This window comes from Osmerus mordax, chromosome 26 (genome assembly GCF_038355195.1).
Source record: "Osmerus mordax isolate fOsmMor3 chromosome 26, fOsmMor3.pri, whole genome shotgun sequence".
Lineage (NCBI taxonomy): Eukaryota > Metazoa > Chordata > Actinopteri > Osmeriformes > Osmeridae > Osmerus > Osmerus mordax.
In genome coordinates, this window is record NC_090075.1 from 2,648,465 (window position 1) to 2,665,159 (window position 16,695).

The following is a 16,695-nucleotide window of genomic DNA, read 5'->3' on the forward strand; positions in this document are numbered from 1 at the left end:
AGGTACACTTGGTCTGATCCATCTTAGGGCCTGGGCAAAGCTTCAGGCAGGCAGGGACATCGCACAAATCCTATTTCATGTTTTCCAGTCATTCATACTCTGCTTCGGCTTGTGATTCAAGGGTCCATTAGACCTGCATACTGTATCCTCGACCCCCCTCCTTCAGTACACTCCCCTCTGCAGGGTCATGCTGTGGTTTGTCATGGTAACCTTGTCAGGTATGAAGCGTGCTGTAAACTGGGATACGATAAGGTAAGGGGGAAGGTGTTTTACAAGGCGTTGAGGAACTCTTTCATTCACTTGCTCTGTGATTAGTGGGAGGGAACACTGAACTAAGATTCACCCATCATGCATTATGCAGATGAGATCCGGTAATTAAAGGAATATGCAAATGATTATGTGTATTGACATTCTATAAACGCTCGAGACCGCTTCTTCAATGGAAGTGATCTGTGTGTCTGTGTTTGCCACACTTATGTAAATCTGCATGTTTCCTGCAGTGAGAGTTAGTCTTTGTGTGGACGTGTGTGTGTGAGTATGTGCGAGAGTTGGTTTGCGTGTGTGTGTGTGTGTGTTCAGCTGCAGGGCATGGCGGGCAGAGAGACGGGGGAGTAAAGCGTTGGTTGACACGTCGCAGAGACCGGTCTTATCTGTCTCTCATACATAGCCAATTACAGGGGAGGGGGTTTGACACCACTGCAGAGAGAGAGAGAGAGAGAGAGAGAGAGAGAGAGAGAGAGAGAGAGAGAGAGAGAGAAAGAGAGAGAGAGAGAATAGAGAGACATAGACAGAGAGAGAAAGAGAAAGAGAGAGAGAGAGGGGAATATAGAGAGAGAGAGACAGAAACAGAGAGAGAGAAAGAGAGTCCAAGGAAGAGAGAGACAAAGATGAAATAGAGCAAGAAAGGAGAGAGAGGGAGAAGGGAGAGAGAGAGAGGGGGGAGAGAGAGATGAGAGAGAGGGGTCATTTGTCTAAGGGGGCTCAGGGGATGGTGTTAGTGTGTAAGAGCAGCAGCTGATCATTGATTAAAGGGGCTTACGCAATCTCTCCATTCCCAAGCTGGGAGGACCAACACACACACACACACACACACACACACACACACACACACACACACACACCTCTGCAGTCATCTCGGGGTCTGAGGAAGTGAAACAGACCTCTTCAGTACCTACAAACACACAATGAGCCCAGCTGCTAGTGGGGCAGGGGGGGGGGGTGGAGGGGTGTGGGACGTGACACACAGCAGCTTCCCAGCTGAACGTGAGGGACATCACCGTTCATCATCGTCTACACGGACGGTGTAGCTAAGTGCTCCCCGCCCGCATTAACGTGGCACGGTGCTGAATATTTCAGCGGGTCTTCCCAAGCAGGAAGTGTACGCGGCTGGATGCGTAGGTTTGGACGAGGTCCTCGACGAACCACACTCGACACTCGACAGTGCCGTCTGCCTCCTCATTGGGGAGCTAAGAAAACAGAATAAACCTCCTTCCATCAGGGAAAGCAGAGGAGGCAGGCCCCATCGTTTTCAGAGAGGAAGTGAGAGAGCGAGAGAGAGAGAGTGAGAAAGAGAGAGTGAGAAAGAGAGAGGTGGGAAAAGAAGGGGAGGGGGGGTTTAAATAATTTAAGAGAGAGAGAGAGAGAGAGAGAGAGAGAGAGGGGAGGGGAGGGGGGTTAAAGAGCAGAACAGAGATGTGAGGTCTGAGGTAAGAGCCTGGAGTCAATTACAAGCCCCGTGTTCCAGCCTTCGTCAACATTGATTTGTCAGCTGGAGAGAGAGAGAGAGAGAGAGAGAGAGAGAGAGAGAGAGAGAGAGAGAGAGAGGCCTGCCTCTGTGATGCTCCGTAATTGCACAGACCCTGACCCTTTAATTACTGCTGCTACCACAGTATGCTGTCTCTCTGTTTGATGGAGACAGGGAGGAAGAGAGGGATGGAGAGAGAGAGGCAGAGGGAAATAGGGCAAGGCAGAGAGAGAGAGGGAGAGACAGAGAGTGAAAGAGAGATGGAGAGAGAGAGTGGGTAGGAGAGAGAGAGATAAAGAGAAAGAGAGAGTGCAGTGACAGTTCTGGTTTTGATTACCCGGCCTCAGACTGAATAAGAGTGCGTCGCATCAACTAAGTAACCGGTTGTCATGGTGTCAATGTGATAATGACTGTGGTGATTATGCCTCACAAGGAAAGGGACCAAACAAGCTGCCTACCTCCAGGGTTCAGGCCGAAGACCCAGTTGGGCATGATGACCCCGAAGGGGTTCCGGTCGGCCTTGTCTGTGGTCACCGGGGGCCGGCCGGCCCCCACCACGAAGGACTCGGACACGGCCGACCGGGACTCAACCCCGTCGTCGGGCTGAGGAGTTGCCGAGACCGTGCGGTTCTTCTCCTGTTCCTCCGGCACCCAGGCTACAGAGACAGGAGCCTCCCTTTCGCTGTCCGCAGAGGAGCCGTCGGTGGCGTTAGCGGCGGCGGCTTCTCTGGTGGTTAGGGACTGGGCCGTGGAGCTCTGGACGGTGGTCAGAGGCTCCATAGGGGCTGCAGGCCTGGAGGTGAACCCAGAAGAGGTGGCCTCCTCTGGGCTTGGGTGTGTCTCTGTCCCCCTGGGCTGGGGGTTCTGCCAGCTCTGCTTTCTGATGGTGGGGGAGGAGCCTGACCCCGGGGACCCCCCAACAGAGCTGTCTTTCCTGCTGGAGGTCGAGGGGAGGTTCTCAGTGGGCCGGCGGACGAACAGGATCTCCCCACGGGCCTCTTTTGCGGTACCGGTTCCCTCGGGCCTCGCAGGGCCCTCCCTCGCAGGACTGGGGACCCCGGCCGGCAGGGCGGTGGGCTGGTCCACCAGCTGCCACTGGGACACGGTGGTGTGCTCGGCCACCGTCACAGCCCCGGTGTGGTCTTGGGTGGGCCTCAGGATCGGAGCTCTGGGTTCGACTTCCCCACCACTCCCCTCCGCCTCTGTCTGCCTGTCATGTTCCGTTGTCGTCCTGGTAACCGGAGTTTTGACCCCGTCCTGATCCTGATCCTGGTCCCTCCCCTCTCCAGAGAAGTTCTCCCCATTGTCTCTGCTGGTGGTGGGCAGAGTCATGACCTCCAGGGGCCCTGCCTTGGCTTCCAGAGGCTCCCATGTGGAACCCTTCCCCACATAAGCCACATTTCCAGGGGGACCCAGTTTAGAGCGACGCATAGTCTTCAGGGCCCACCGGAGCTGGCTGCTGGGGACCGGGGCGGAGGCCGGCCCCCTGGGGCCCTGGGGCCGGGTGGCATCAGCCTCACTTGGGGGGTTCGTCTTCCCAACCGCCCCTGATGGTGGAGCCCCTCCTATAGGGAGAGAAGAGAGGATTTACTACTACCGCCTGGGGCAGAAACATGTTTTTACTTTTCTAATAAACGGTTGTCGGCTACCCTAAATAAGACTCCATAGAAGTTTTAATGTATTCAAACAATATTTGTATCATGTATAATTTGTTGAACAGATTCTTGTATATCCATTGCTTTGCTGTAGCCAGATGTTATGTAAAAGCTGACTGGGAATTTGCAAACATAAACACAAATCAAGTACAGAGACATTAAAACATCTATTAGTTGTATTTGCTACTTTCCTGGGTCGCTAATTCGAATGCTGTAGGCTAGCTCCTGATTCAGAGCAGAAATATATCCTACCATCTGATTCTTGCTAAGTCTGCAAAAGAAAAGTTTCTCTCCTCGTCTCCATTTCTCTAGTGGAGCAGCTGTTTAAGTTCTAAGAGGACCCACACCGGTCCAAGGGAGGATTTTTCCAAAGCAATTTCACACTTCCCTTCTCCACACCCTGTCCCTGCTCTCTCTATTTAATCTCTCTCTGACCACTGAAGGTCTGGCAAAACTAGCAGAGAATAAAAGTGTAAGTACCACATTCACAGTGATAAAGCACAGAGGGTCCTGCGGTACTTCCACTCCACCTAATATGAAGTCTACTTCTCAGGCTGTCCATTCCTGTTCCTGGTTATCAAACCCCATGTAGGCTTTGTCTCCAACCTCTGCGATTCAGCCTATCAACCAGCTAAATGTTAGAATCAGGTGTTATGGATTAGGGCAGTGGTTCTCAATCCTGGTCCTCGGGCTCCCCTGCCCTGCATGTTTTAGACGTTTCCCTGCTCCAACACACCTGATTCAAATGAATGGTTATCAGGCCCATTTATTTGAATCAGGTGTGTTGGAGCAGGGAAATATCTCAAACAGGGGGGCCCGAGGACTAAGATTGAGAACCACTGGATTAGGGTATGAAGGAAAGCCTACAGGACAGTAGTTCTCCAGGAACAAGGTTAGGCAGCCCAGACGTACAGCACTATCCTGCACTAAACTAGTCTGCAAACGACACCACCAGACCATAAGGTCATCCCTGTGGTCTGTGTAAGACTCCATGGCAAGGCTTAAACCACCTCCACTAAGTCCCCACATCAGGACCTGTTCCACTGAACCGTTACCTGTCATTCACCCACTGTACAGTCGGCATGATTTATTCAGGTGCGTCCCAAAGTGACTTCTCAGTTGTGTCTCTCCTTACATCCCCTGACCTGACTACATCTACAGTACAGAGACTACACCATCAATAATTCACTGTGTCTAGACGTCTGGTACGTAGGCCGTGGGTATCGGTGTGACGGGTCGATCGTGTTTGTGGCTGAGCACTCCATTTGGCACTATCTTGTCAGGGGCGTGGCTTGGGGTGGTACGTGCAACCCCAGGAATCTGATTGGCCACCCCAGGTGACACCTGCCGCTATCTTTACCGTTTATCATTTTTTATTTTTAGTGGGGTGGTTATCGTTTTCAGCCATGTAACAGGGAGGTCACATAGTCTGACGACAGATATCAGGTCTAGATGTGAAAATATTGTTAACCCTTTTGAATTGGATTTCTTTTCAAATTTTCTTTTGCAAAACTTTCTTTCAAATTACTTTCTCTAAACTTTATTTCGAATTTCTTTTTCAACCTTTTGAAACTGTTTTTTCATAACATTCTTTAAAATGTTTATGACCAGTAGGACCAGTCAATAAAGCCTCAACATGCCACTGTATCTTGTATCCGTATAGTCATCAAATCAAATCAAACTTTATTGACACAGGGGCTTTCGTACAGTGACAGAATGTGCAGCATGAGGGAGGATGAGATGGCAGAGTGCCGTCTCCTGTGGGCCCTGCCACCCCGCAGGGGAACACACTCCATCAGATAACACGACAAATTACTGTGTGGGGGGGGGGGGGGGGGGGGGGGGAACATACACAGATATGTCCACATATGAAATATTGAACAACTGTTAAATTATTCATCGGTCTGCTGTTGCCTATGTACCTTATGAGCCAGGCTTCATTTGCATAAAGGCGTCTCATAACTGACATAATTGTCCAATTAATAATCTGAATAGCTCATTAACCACTTTGTCAACACATTCTAATGAGAGATTGCATAACTGATCATCAATCTAAAGGCTTATATAAGAAATTAAACTAGCCTGTCTCGGTTTTATAGTATATCGTTTGTGATCATAACACAGCACAGCTGAGAATATATCCTATTGTTACTGTTTGCTTTGGGTTTTAGCTGAAGCTATTGTTGAGTCATAACATGCAAATCCAGCAAACAAACTTTATAATAAACCCCCTTTCAGATGCGTAAACAGAGGGAAAATCAATTATGTGGTTCTTCTGTGTGTTATAGGGAGTCAGGTGGCTGAGCGGTGAGGGAATTGGGCTAGTAATCAGAAGGTTGCTAGTTCGATTCCCGGCTATGCCAACCAAATGACGTTGTGTCCTTGGGCAAGGCACTTCACCCTCGGGGGAATGTCCCTGTACTTACTGTAAGTCGCTCTGGATAAGAGCGTCTGCTAAATGACTAAATGTACATGTTATAGTGGTCCCCTGCTGCAGTATACAAGAGCTGACAATCCCTAAGGTCAAACAGCATATCAATGGGAGAATTCAGACTGACAATAGGAGAGAGAGAGAAAGAGGGACAGGAGAGAGGGGGAGAAAAAGAGAGAGAGAGAGAAAAGAGAGAAGGAGATAGAGAGGAGAGAGAGAGAGAGAGGGACAGGAGAGAGGGGGAGAAAAAGAGAGAGAGAGAGAAAAGAGAGAAGGAGATAGAGAGGAAAGAGAGAGGGGAAGATAGAGATAGCGAGATAGAAAGGGAGAGAGAGAGAGACTGAAGAGACATATAGGAAACAAAGATTGAGAGTGCAAGAGAGAGACAGTTAAGCAGAGATATATAGTGAGAGAGAGAAATTGTGTGTGTGTGTGGTTGTGTGTGTGTGTGTGTGTGTGTGCACTCGAGCTCGTACGTCTCAGCATATCTGCAAGATGCGCCAGCCAATAAAAACGGGCTCGTGGGGAGATTTATTGCATGTCTCACACACACACACACACACACACACACACACTCATCTCTTGTGAGTGTGTGTGAGGGAATGTGTGTGTGCGTGTGAGTGTGTGTGTGGTGTGTAAGGGAATGTGCGAGTGACGGAGGGTCAGGTGTCAGAGCTTCCATGCCGCAGCTCCAGATGTCCCCCCCGTCTCCACTCTGATTCCTCTCAGATCCTCACCCATCAAGGAGGAAACAAAATGGCGACCCCGGAGAACAGCACGCCGCCGAGTTACGAGCGGTAGCCGTGCCCGGAGAGGCCGCCCGCGCTGCCCAGAGAAGCCTGACCGAGAGCGGCACTAGAACAGCCGAACAACTGCTTATCAAAACAGTGTCAGAGGACGAGGAGAACCCCCCAAAAATAAAAGGCCGCCGGCCTCTTTTTTTCATCTTCCCTCCTCCTCGTCCTCGCCACGGTGATAATTACCACCCAGAGCGAGGGGAGCCTTAATTGGCACAGCCCCGGTGGATAAGGCCATCCTGCCTACCCTGGCTACCTCCGCAATGCCGCTCCGCCGTTAATTGGAAGTGGGCGTGTGAATAATATATGCAGGCTCGGGCTCCAGATTCAGCCTGCCGTGAAACCCTAATCCACCACGGTGGCATTTGGTTGGAGGGGGATATCTTCTCGAGTGTTTGGATAGAAAGACGAGCCGCAGTGTGGAGAAAGCCTACCATTATTAAATCGCTTTTTCGACTTGAGTGGCGTGATTTAAGCGGTGTGTTTTACTCCTCTTGTGCTCCTGGGGGTGTAAGTGGGGGGGTGAGAAATGAAAGCCGCCCCGCCTGTCCCTCTCACTAAAAGAGAGGGACAGGCTGGGAGAATCACACAGATTGATTTGGGTTGTTGAAGCCGCACGGGTTTTAAGCGGAGAATGGGCCAATATGGTGACCTTTCTGGTCCTCACGTCTGCCTTGGCAGCCCTGGGGAGACTTAACTGGGGCTGCGAGGTTGGATGTTACCTCCATCCCAGTGGTCCCTGAGCCATCATTGAGCCTCATCCTACACACACACACACACACACACACACATGCTCGCACAAAAACACACATCCATGCACACAAGCACACAACCACAAACAATGTCCTTTCCCCTAGTATGTCCTCCTGATCCCAGTTACATTTAACAGTGGTAGTCCAAAATCTGGGTCTCTATTTTTCTCTGTCTCTCTCTCTGTCTCTCTCTCTCTGTCTCTCTCTCTGTCTCTCTCTCTGTCTCTCTCTCTCTCTCTGTCTCTCTCTCTGTCTCCCTCCCTCCCTCCCCCCTCCCTCCATCTCATGCATATTCACCCAGGCACACATGCTCACTGATCTATGACTCTGTGCCTCTTCTTGCTCAGTAACTCTCTCACCTTTACTTTCAATGGGAACTCCTGACTTAATAGAAGCCAAAGCTGCATATGAATGTAATGTAATTTACTTTCTTGCAGAATTAAACAAGGAAATGTGAAACAAGATTATAAACCCTCCACCTTCCCAGTCAATGCACAGAGAGAGATAGATAGATAGATAGATAGATAGAGAAAGAGAGAGGGAGAGCAAGAGACATAGAGCGAGGGAGAAGGAGAGAGAGAAAGAGACAGATACAAAGAGAAAAGTTGAAGAACTCGAAAAAGAGAAAGAGAGACAGGCAGAGAAAGAAACAAATCGTGTGTGGGCGAGAGTGCGAGAGAGCGAGAGCCGGAGAGGGAGACAAGGACAGCGAAAGCGTACGCGTGGTTGAGGCAGGCAACCTTCCCTTCAATATACCTTTCACATCCATGAATCAACTGTGCTGACTGAGGCCTTGTGGTACACAAAACAACTAGAGACTGAGAGGGAATGTGCTCTCAAAGAACGACCCTCTCCAGCATAGAAAGACACGCACATACAAGCACTAAGACTCAGAAGAGACTCTCACCAGGGGCAGAAGAGGACGCTTCTGTCCGGGCCACGCTAGGCCTCTCCCCAGGCTGGGCGTGCGGGTCGCTGCGGTCCCGGTTTGACACCGCCGGGACCAGAGGATCCAGCGGGACCACCTCTCTCTCCAGCTCAGAAAGACCCTCCTCTGGGGTCCCCAGTCCTGCGCTGGGGGTCTGGACGGACTGGGTCCCGGCCCGGTGCCCCATGACGGCGTTGTCCTGATTGCTGGCTCCACCCTTCCCTCCAATGGGGACCTCTTTAGCAGTCCCGGCTAGCATCTGGTCCTCCCCTGATTTTTCTTCAGGCAGTGAGGTGGCCGTGGCCATGGAGAGGGCCTCTTCTTCTGTGTCCAGCCCACCGGTCCAATACCTGAAGGGTCTCATCATGGAGTTGACGAAGTTGGACAGCACGCTGTTGGTGGGGTGAGAATGGGATGTGGGAGAGGCCGTGGGCGATGGAAGGGAGACGGAAGAGCCAAAATGGCCGCCGCCTACACTCGCCGCATCCTCGTGGGCGGAGCCACCTTGGCTATCCAGGTTCTGGTCCCAGCCTGGAGAGGTCTCTCCAGGTCTCAGGTGGATGACCACATGCTCCTCGGAGATCTCGGACGACTCGTCCTCCCTGGCCAGTGAGCGGAGGCCTTCCTTCTCCAGGTCTACCACGCCGGTCCACGAGGAGGGCTGGGGTTTGGGGTCACCGTGCTGGGGTTTGGGGTCGGCGGAGTCGGCCTCAGAGGGCTGGGTCTGGAGCTTACCCAACCCTAAAGCCTCAAAACCCTGGATCCCTGTCTGGAGTTCTGAAACACACACACACACACAAACACACACACAAACACAGACCACTGGTTTCTAAATGTGACTGTCATGAATATGATAATGTGACTTTATCCATTATCCATAATCTTAGATCGAAATGCCCTCTGTTTCATCTGCAGTGTTTGTTTTGCCTTTAATTATGTAGAGATGTGTGATCTCCCCCTTCTCCTTGGCAGTGTGTGTTTACACCTAGCCTGAGATAAGACTGTTATCCTGCCATCTATCCACTCCCTGTCAGTCATATATCTAACGGCTAGTGTTTTACTGCTCTGCAAAGCAAACATCCCCACTGAGATCACAACACGTAAACACACAACAGCGACAGGGCTGGAGTCATTCCAAAGTGAACCCAAACGAAGGCAGTGAAATCTCCTGGGGTCTGCTAACATTATAAACAATATAAACTGACACCGCAAGGACGTTTTCAGAGTGATGAACCCCTGTGGGGTTGGTGGGTGTTGGATGGAGAGCGCCCACTGTTTCGGTTCCGCCTTCACTGTGCGCCAGAAAGGCTTTGATTCCCATAGTGTACCAAATGTCACGGAATTCCCCCGGTGTTAATTCATGCATGCCAAAAACACCCGCCTCTAATTAACGGGAAATAAACCCAACAGTGTGTCGGCGCCACGGCATCAAGTCACAGGAATGTTTCGTAATTGCCGCTATTCATTTGCGGCGTTAATCGTCGACGGTTGTCCATCTACATATCTCAGCCTACCTCTGTAGCAGTACCCTACCACTCTAGAACCGACCTCTGTAGAACCTTCCTCTATTGAAGAACCTAGCTCTATAGAACCTGCACCTGTAGAACCTTCGATTCTAGAAGAACCTTGCTCTACAGAATCTACCTCTCTAGAACTTTCCTCTATTGAAGAACCTAGCACCATAGAACCTACACCTGTAGAACCTTCCATTGTAGAAGAACCTATCTCGACAGAATCGATTTCTGTAGAATCTTCCTCTATTGAAAAACCTAGCTCTATAGAACCTACAGCTGTAGAACCTTCCATTCTAGAAGAACCTATCTCTACAGAATCTACCTCTGTAGTACCTTCCTCTATTGAAGAACCTAGCTCTATAGAACCTCCACCTGTAGAACCTACCTCTGTAGCAGAAGGCGTCGAAGAGGGCGGTGGTGTCGGGGAAGCCGGTGCGGTTGGGGTTGTGGTAGACGGTGCGCACCCCGGGGTCGTCCCCTCCGCAGTTCCTCCGGGGGACGTTGATGGGGTAGCGCACGCTGCCGTCGGCCAGCCAGCCGGGGTCACACTGGTCCAGGCCGGCCTGCCAGGCCAGGTACAGCTGCCCCACCGTGGCCAGCTGGGCCCCCAGGGTGTGGCAGTGGGTGGAGGCCGTGGCCAGGCTGAGTCGCTCCGGCACAGAGGAGTGGAACACCTCGCCTGGGGGGAGGGGGGGGGGGGGAGGAGGAGGAGGAGGAGGAGGGGGGAAGGGGTGGGAGGAGGAGGGGGTAGGGGTGGGAGGAGGAGGGTAGGGGTGGGAGGAGGGGGGGGTAAAAGGATGAAGGGGTGGGAGGAGGAGGGGGGTAGGGGTGGGAGGAGGGGAGGGAGGAAGGGGGGGGAAGGGGTGGGAGGAGGGGAGGGAGGGGGAGGAGGGGGGGGGAAGGGGTGGGAGGAGGGGTGGGAGGAGGAGAGGGAGGAGGGGGAGGAGGAGGGGGGTAGGGAAGAGAAGGGTTGGGGGAGGAAGCGGTGAAGGAGGAGGGATGGGTGAGGAATGAGGAAGGAGAAGGTTTTGGGGGAGGGGGGAGGGAGGAGTAGGAGGGGGGAGGGAGGAGTAGGGTTGGGGAGGAGAAGCACGATCGTTTGGGGAATATAAGCGAAGGATGTGAGGAAAATATAACAGATCAGAAAGAGAGCGGAGAGACAGGAGGGAGGTGGAGCGACAGAACAGAATAGAGAACAGTGTGGTCAAATCACCACCGAAAGACAAGGAGAGAAAAAGACAGTTGAAAGGAAAAGAGGAATGACAAGGTATGAAAAAGAAGATTGATGGAGATGAAGATGTGTAGATGGGTGAGAAGGAGAAAAATAAGTATGGAGGGTAGAGTTGTGAAATGTCGAAAAAAGGTAAATAATATGTGATTTTAGAGGTCAGATGTCAGAGCGTAGGCATAAGGCGTTCTCTTGGGATCTTATTAAATCATTAACTGCTAAAAAACTAGATGCTAGGTAAGGTCTGTCTGACCTACAGCTGCAACAGCAAGCAAGCAGTGATAGCAAAAGTCTAGTTTAAAGACTTCAACACAATGTTTGAGTCGGAGGGAATACAATTAGAATTTCCATTGGGAGAACAGCATAGAAATCCCTCATTTTAACATTGGTATCTAGGGAAAGCGTTGCTAGGGGCAGCGTTGCTAGGGGCAGCGTTGCTAGGGGAAATCTATGTATACGTGCACCCAGAATAGGGTCTACTGCTAAGATTACTACCTCCCCATTATCTGCTAGTTCCCTAGCGTTGATTTGTACTGCAAACACATAGTGCCTGCTAGCATGATTACACATAACAGCTCCATTCGCGTCTTTCCGAATCACCCTCGCGTGGAAATTGCCCCACACCATGCACTAACACGATCTGGCAGGCCCAGGCTCTGCATAGAAACAGACTACCCAGATAGTCTAGGCCGGGACTGTGCTCTGGGCCTGTGCTCTAAAGCCGTGTGCAAGCAGGGCTGTATCAGCTGGTTCTGGAGCAGCGGGGCCAGGTCGGGGCCAGGTGGAGGCCTGCCGTGGCCTGACTATCACAGCTGAGCAGAGGCGTTGTGACCCACTTAGAGACTCAGACAGAGAGAGAGAGAGAGAGAGAGAGAGAGAGAGAGAGAGAGAGAGAGAGAGAGAGAGAGAGAGAGAGAGAGAGAGAGAGAGAGAGAAAGAGAGAGAGCAGCTGTAGATTCCGCTGCAGCTGTGTGAGTCCCAGAGAGCTGCAAGGGAGAGGGTAGGGCTTCCTCTCCCAGCCTGGGGCTGCCTCTGCTGGGATGGGGAAGAGGGGAAGAGGGGTGGAGGGGCGCAGGACGGGGGGGTGGAGTACCTTGCAGTTGCTTGGCGAAGCAGTACACGTCGAATAGCTCTTCGGGGGACCTGTTGCCGTAGTTGCGCACCCCCGGTGAGTCCTCGCGGTCGCCATAGCAGCCGGGCCTGGGCGACTGGATGGGGTACCTGCGGAGAGAGAGAGATTGCGCGAGAACATGAGAGAGAGAGAGATCGAGAGAGAGGGAAAAGGAAAGTCAAACAGAACGGGATCACGGATTCCTCCTCCAGTTTTCCTGGGGAAGTTGGGGCTAGAATGAATCGAGGTTTCGTCTACCACCTGTGTGATCACTCGAGACAAATCCAGATCGTAGATCCAGTCAGACCGCGCCGGGGAGCAGACGGTTAAGACTGATTAAGAGATGACGTCGCGCTGCAACGTGCTTCATGAAGGACAAGAGGAGGCACTCCCACCCTCCCCCGCGCCGCCGCTAGCCTGCTCGGGACCGCACCTGTTTTCATCCAAACATCCACGCTCAAGCACAGGTGTGTGCTCATTCACACTCGTGTACATACACACACACACATGCACACACACGCACACACACGCACACACACACATGCACACACACACACATACACACACACATGCACAACACACGCACACATGCACACCCACGCACACACACTCGCAGGCACCGCACGCACACTCCCCCTCCGTGGCTTCAGAGGGCTGGCGGTTTGCTGATGTCTCTATTTTTGAGGTGTTAATTGGTCGTTTGCGTCCTCATTGATGTGCAGCCGGCAGCCTCTGGAGCTCGTCCAATTAGAAGTCTCCCAGGTGAGGGAACGGGAAGCAGGAAGGAACACACTCTCCGGGAGACTCTGGAGGAGATTGTATGGTAGAAACACCATGTTTTGAAGCTGCTGTCACGGACTGCTGTTGTTGGACTGACAGCTTGATGGACTGGTAGTGCGTGGACGTGCTGATGCCTACTGTACTCCACATGGTCCTGGCTGTGGTACCCCCGCTGGTGCCTGGAGGGGTGCTGGAAGCTCTGGAGACCCAGGGCAGCACACCCTGACAGGCAGCTCTGGATGGAGATGCAGGGCTGTCGATGGGTGTGTGGGGGGGTAGCATGTGTGTGTGTGTGTGTGTGTGGGGGGGGGTGTTGGGGCATGGAGGCATAATGAGGAATGACTGCTAGCCTGCCAGATGTAAACAAGCAATTACATCAATTTCTATGACAGATGGATGCAGAGGTTTTCTCGCAGGTCTTCAGAGGCCAGACTGATTTGCATTTAAGATGGCTGGTGTCAGGCTCTCTCACATGTCGCCATTCCTCCGTCTTTGTCTCTATACTGTTTGGCATGGGTTTAGAAATCTCGCCATTTAATCACATGCTTTTCCAGCCGTTTTTAGTGAAGTAGGCGAACCATTGGCTGAGCCATCTCCTCTCTCTCCTACACCGCTTACCAAACAAGCTTTCGATTCACCCTAGTGGAAGATGTCTTCACATGACGTCAGTTCGGTTCACAGAGATTTACGAAAGCATCTTGAAGTACATACAAAACGGCCACTTATCCCTGTTCACCAGAGGGCACGTTTTTTTCCCTCGTCACAGGAGACGACAGCTCACCTACACCTGGAACACCCGGGGGTCGCCAGATCCACCTCAACACGTTCGGCGTCGCTCCCCGGCCACGCAAATGTCCAGGGGGGGGGGGGGGGGGGGGGGGCGTTTGTAGCCGTTGCCTAGCGATGCCTGGCCACCAGGTGCCTCTTACCTCACGTTTGGTCGGAGAGCCAGCCCGCGTCGCAGTTGTCGTAGCCGTCGGCGAAGGTGGCCTGCAGCTGACCCGGGGTGGCGATCACGGCCGAGTTCTCCAGGCACACGCGCCTGGCGTCAGGGAAGGACAGGGCGTAGCGGTCGTGGGGGCCCGGTAGTGGAACACAACACCTGAGGGGGAGAGGTGGGGGGGGGGGGCGTGAGGGGTGCAGGTCACACCCACACAGGGACTAGATCTGCTCTCGGAAGCATACGCTGTCGTGACTTGGCTGTATCTATGTATACGTGGCGATCATCCACACGGACCAGCAGTAGTGTAGTGGAGGTGGTTTGGAACTAAACTCCTTGTCAGATGGCTGAGAGGTTAGGGAGTCGGGCAATTAATCAGAAGGTTGTTAAGTCGCTCTTATCCAGAGCGACTTACAGTAAGTACAGGGACATTCTCCCGAGGCAAGTAGGGTGAAGTGCCTTGCCCAAGGACACAACGTCATTTGACATGGCCAGGAATCGAACTGACAACCTTCAGACTACTAGCCCGGTTCCCTAACCGCTCAGCCACCTGACTCCATGTTTACTTTGCTGGTTAACAACATACAGCACTGTCGACGTCAGGCGGCGCTTGATGCTTTCTACATATCCAGAGAGAGAGAATGGGGATGAAAGATTCAATAGGCAGAAAGTAAAGAGAGAGAGAGAGAAATAGAGAGAGAACATGGGAATAGGAGAGGCATAGGCAGACACAGAGATGTGAACCAGACAGCACAGCAGAAAAGGTAAAGAGAGTCAGATAGGAGGGGGGGAAATAATTAGTGAGCGTGTATATGAGAGAGAGAGAAAGAGAGAGAGAGAGAGAGAGAGAGAGAGAGAAAGAGAGAGAGAGAGAGGGAGAGAGAGAGGGAGGGAGGGGGAGAGATAGAGAGAGGGAGAGAGAGGGAGAGGAAGGGAGAGAGAGAGGAAGGAAGAGAGAGGAAGGGAGAGAGAGAAAGGGAGAGGAAGGGAGAGAGAGGAAGAGAGAGAGAGGGAGAGAGGAAGGGAGAGAGAGGGAGAGGAAGGGAGAGAGAGGGAGAGGAAGGGAGAGAGAGATAGAGGGAGAGCAGAGAGGAAGGGAGAGAGAGGGAGATAGAGGGAGAGGAGATAGGAAGGGAGAGAGAGGGAGAGAGGAAGGCGCAAGTGAAGCTAACAAAGGGAAGGAGAGCCGGATCATGTGAGGCCTCTCCGACCTGTGTGACGACCGTAATCCCACTCAGCCCCGGAAGCAGGAGAGGGAATTGCTTTTGAAGTGTCCATCTAACCCTCCCCGAGCAGGGCGCTGCGCTAACCTCCCACCTCCGCCTGCGCTTACCACATCCAGTCCCAGGAGAAGCACCAGGGAGCCAGCCTTCCTGCCACAAACATGGCTCCTTCATCTTTCACTGCTGAGTGTCTGAGGTAATGACAGAGACTTCTGGGGGCTTGGGGGCCAATTTGAGCATGCAGCTGGTAACGTGTGTGTGTGCATAAATACATACACACACAATTTGAACACTGCGCATGACTATTCTGGACCTACCCAATTCACACTTCCCATCATGGTCCCCTTCTCTCCGTTAGTTCAAAGGAAGTATTGTCTTTCATTTCTCTCTCTCTCTCTCTGTCCCTCAACCATCTGTCTACCCCTCCCTCCCCCAGCACTAGGAGCTGAGTGGAGTCTCTCTCAACAACCCTTACACTCCCCCACCCCTTCACCCCATCCCTCAGAGAGAGAGAGAGAGAGAGAGAGAGAGAGAGAGAGAGAGAGAGAGAGAGAGGGACAGAGAGGGACAGAGAGGGACAGAGAGGGAGGGATAGAGAAAGAATCAATGGCCGTGCTCTAATTGGTCTGACATGGACCAGTGACCATCCAATACAGTCCAGGGGACGAGGAAAGAGATCTCATCAGAGCTTGAGGACCCACACACCAGCCAATCAGAGGGCTTCCTGACAAGAATATGATATTGATGACGCCGGGCGGCATCAATATCCTCTAATGAATACATTAAGCCCCCCCCCTAGTAAGTGGTGTGGGACGGGCCGGGGAACCGCAGCGTAGCGTGACTTTCGATCCAAGGCAGAGCCCTGGAGAACAGCCCTCCACTGACAGATAATGGGCCTCTTCTCTCTGAAGGAGGGACACTTTTATGGTGTGTTAATCGATCGAGCTGTGGGGACGGGGTCTCCGACGCACACAGCCAGGGGGGGTCTCCTGCAGATACGAGGGCTCTCGAGGAGAACGGGAAAAGATTGGCTCATTGAGAAATACACATCGCTTGATGATCTTTGCAGAGGCCGCACGCTCCAAGGGGTGCGCGCGATGCGCTCACTCGTGAAAGTGACTCGTTCACACACACGGATGTGCCCGTACACGCACGAACACACACACACACACACACACACGTGGGGGCTATATCTGGATAATAGAGTAGGGCTGTAACTGTGTTATTCTCCGAGGGAAACGAGGTTGTAGCTGGTGTGTGTGTGTGTGTTTGTTTAAGTGTGATTGTGTGTGTGTGTGTGTGTATCTATAGGGTACATGTTTGAGGGAATGAGGCTAGCGGGCTGAATGTGCACAGGCGCTGACACCAGCAACATCTCTGTGGAGGCGAGAGCAGGTCTGATGCTGTGTATCCTGTAGCTGTTCTGTTCCCTGGCTAACACGGTGTTTGACTTCCCCACAACCAGCAGCATAATGGCACATTGACATCCACAGTAGCTGACCCGGAAATAATGTACCTGTGCCTATATGGTTGAGGGACTTTAGGTAATTACTGTGATACCTAAGAAGACATAATGATAGCATCATGAGCAG

The 16,695-nt window shown here is 52.3% G+C and overlaps 1 protein-coding gene across 1 annotated transcript in view; it reads right to left on the minus strand.

Annotated features, from left to right (window-relative positions):
- ncanb (neurocan b) overlaps positions 1-16,695 on the minus strand; it is a 54,454-nt gene that overhangs the window by 36,674 nt on the left and 1,085 nt on the right. Inside the window, 8 exon segments of the mRNA XM_067229441.1 lie at positions 2,203-3,309; positions 8,287-9,084; positions 10,207-10,500; positions 12,143-12,270; positions 13,038-13,139; positions 13,722-13,727; positions 13,875-14,022; positions 14,025-14,042. Coding sequence (XP_067085542.1) covers positions 2,203-3,309; positions 8,287-9,084; positions 10,207-10,500; positions 12,143-12,270; positions 13,038-13,139; positions 13,722-13,727; positions 13,875-14,022; positions 14,025-14,042 — 2,601 coding nt within the window.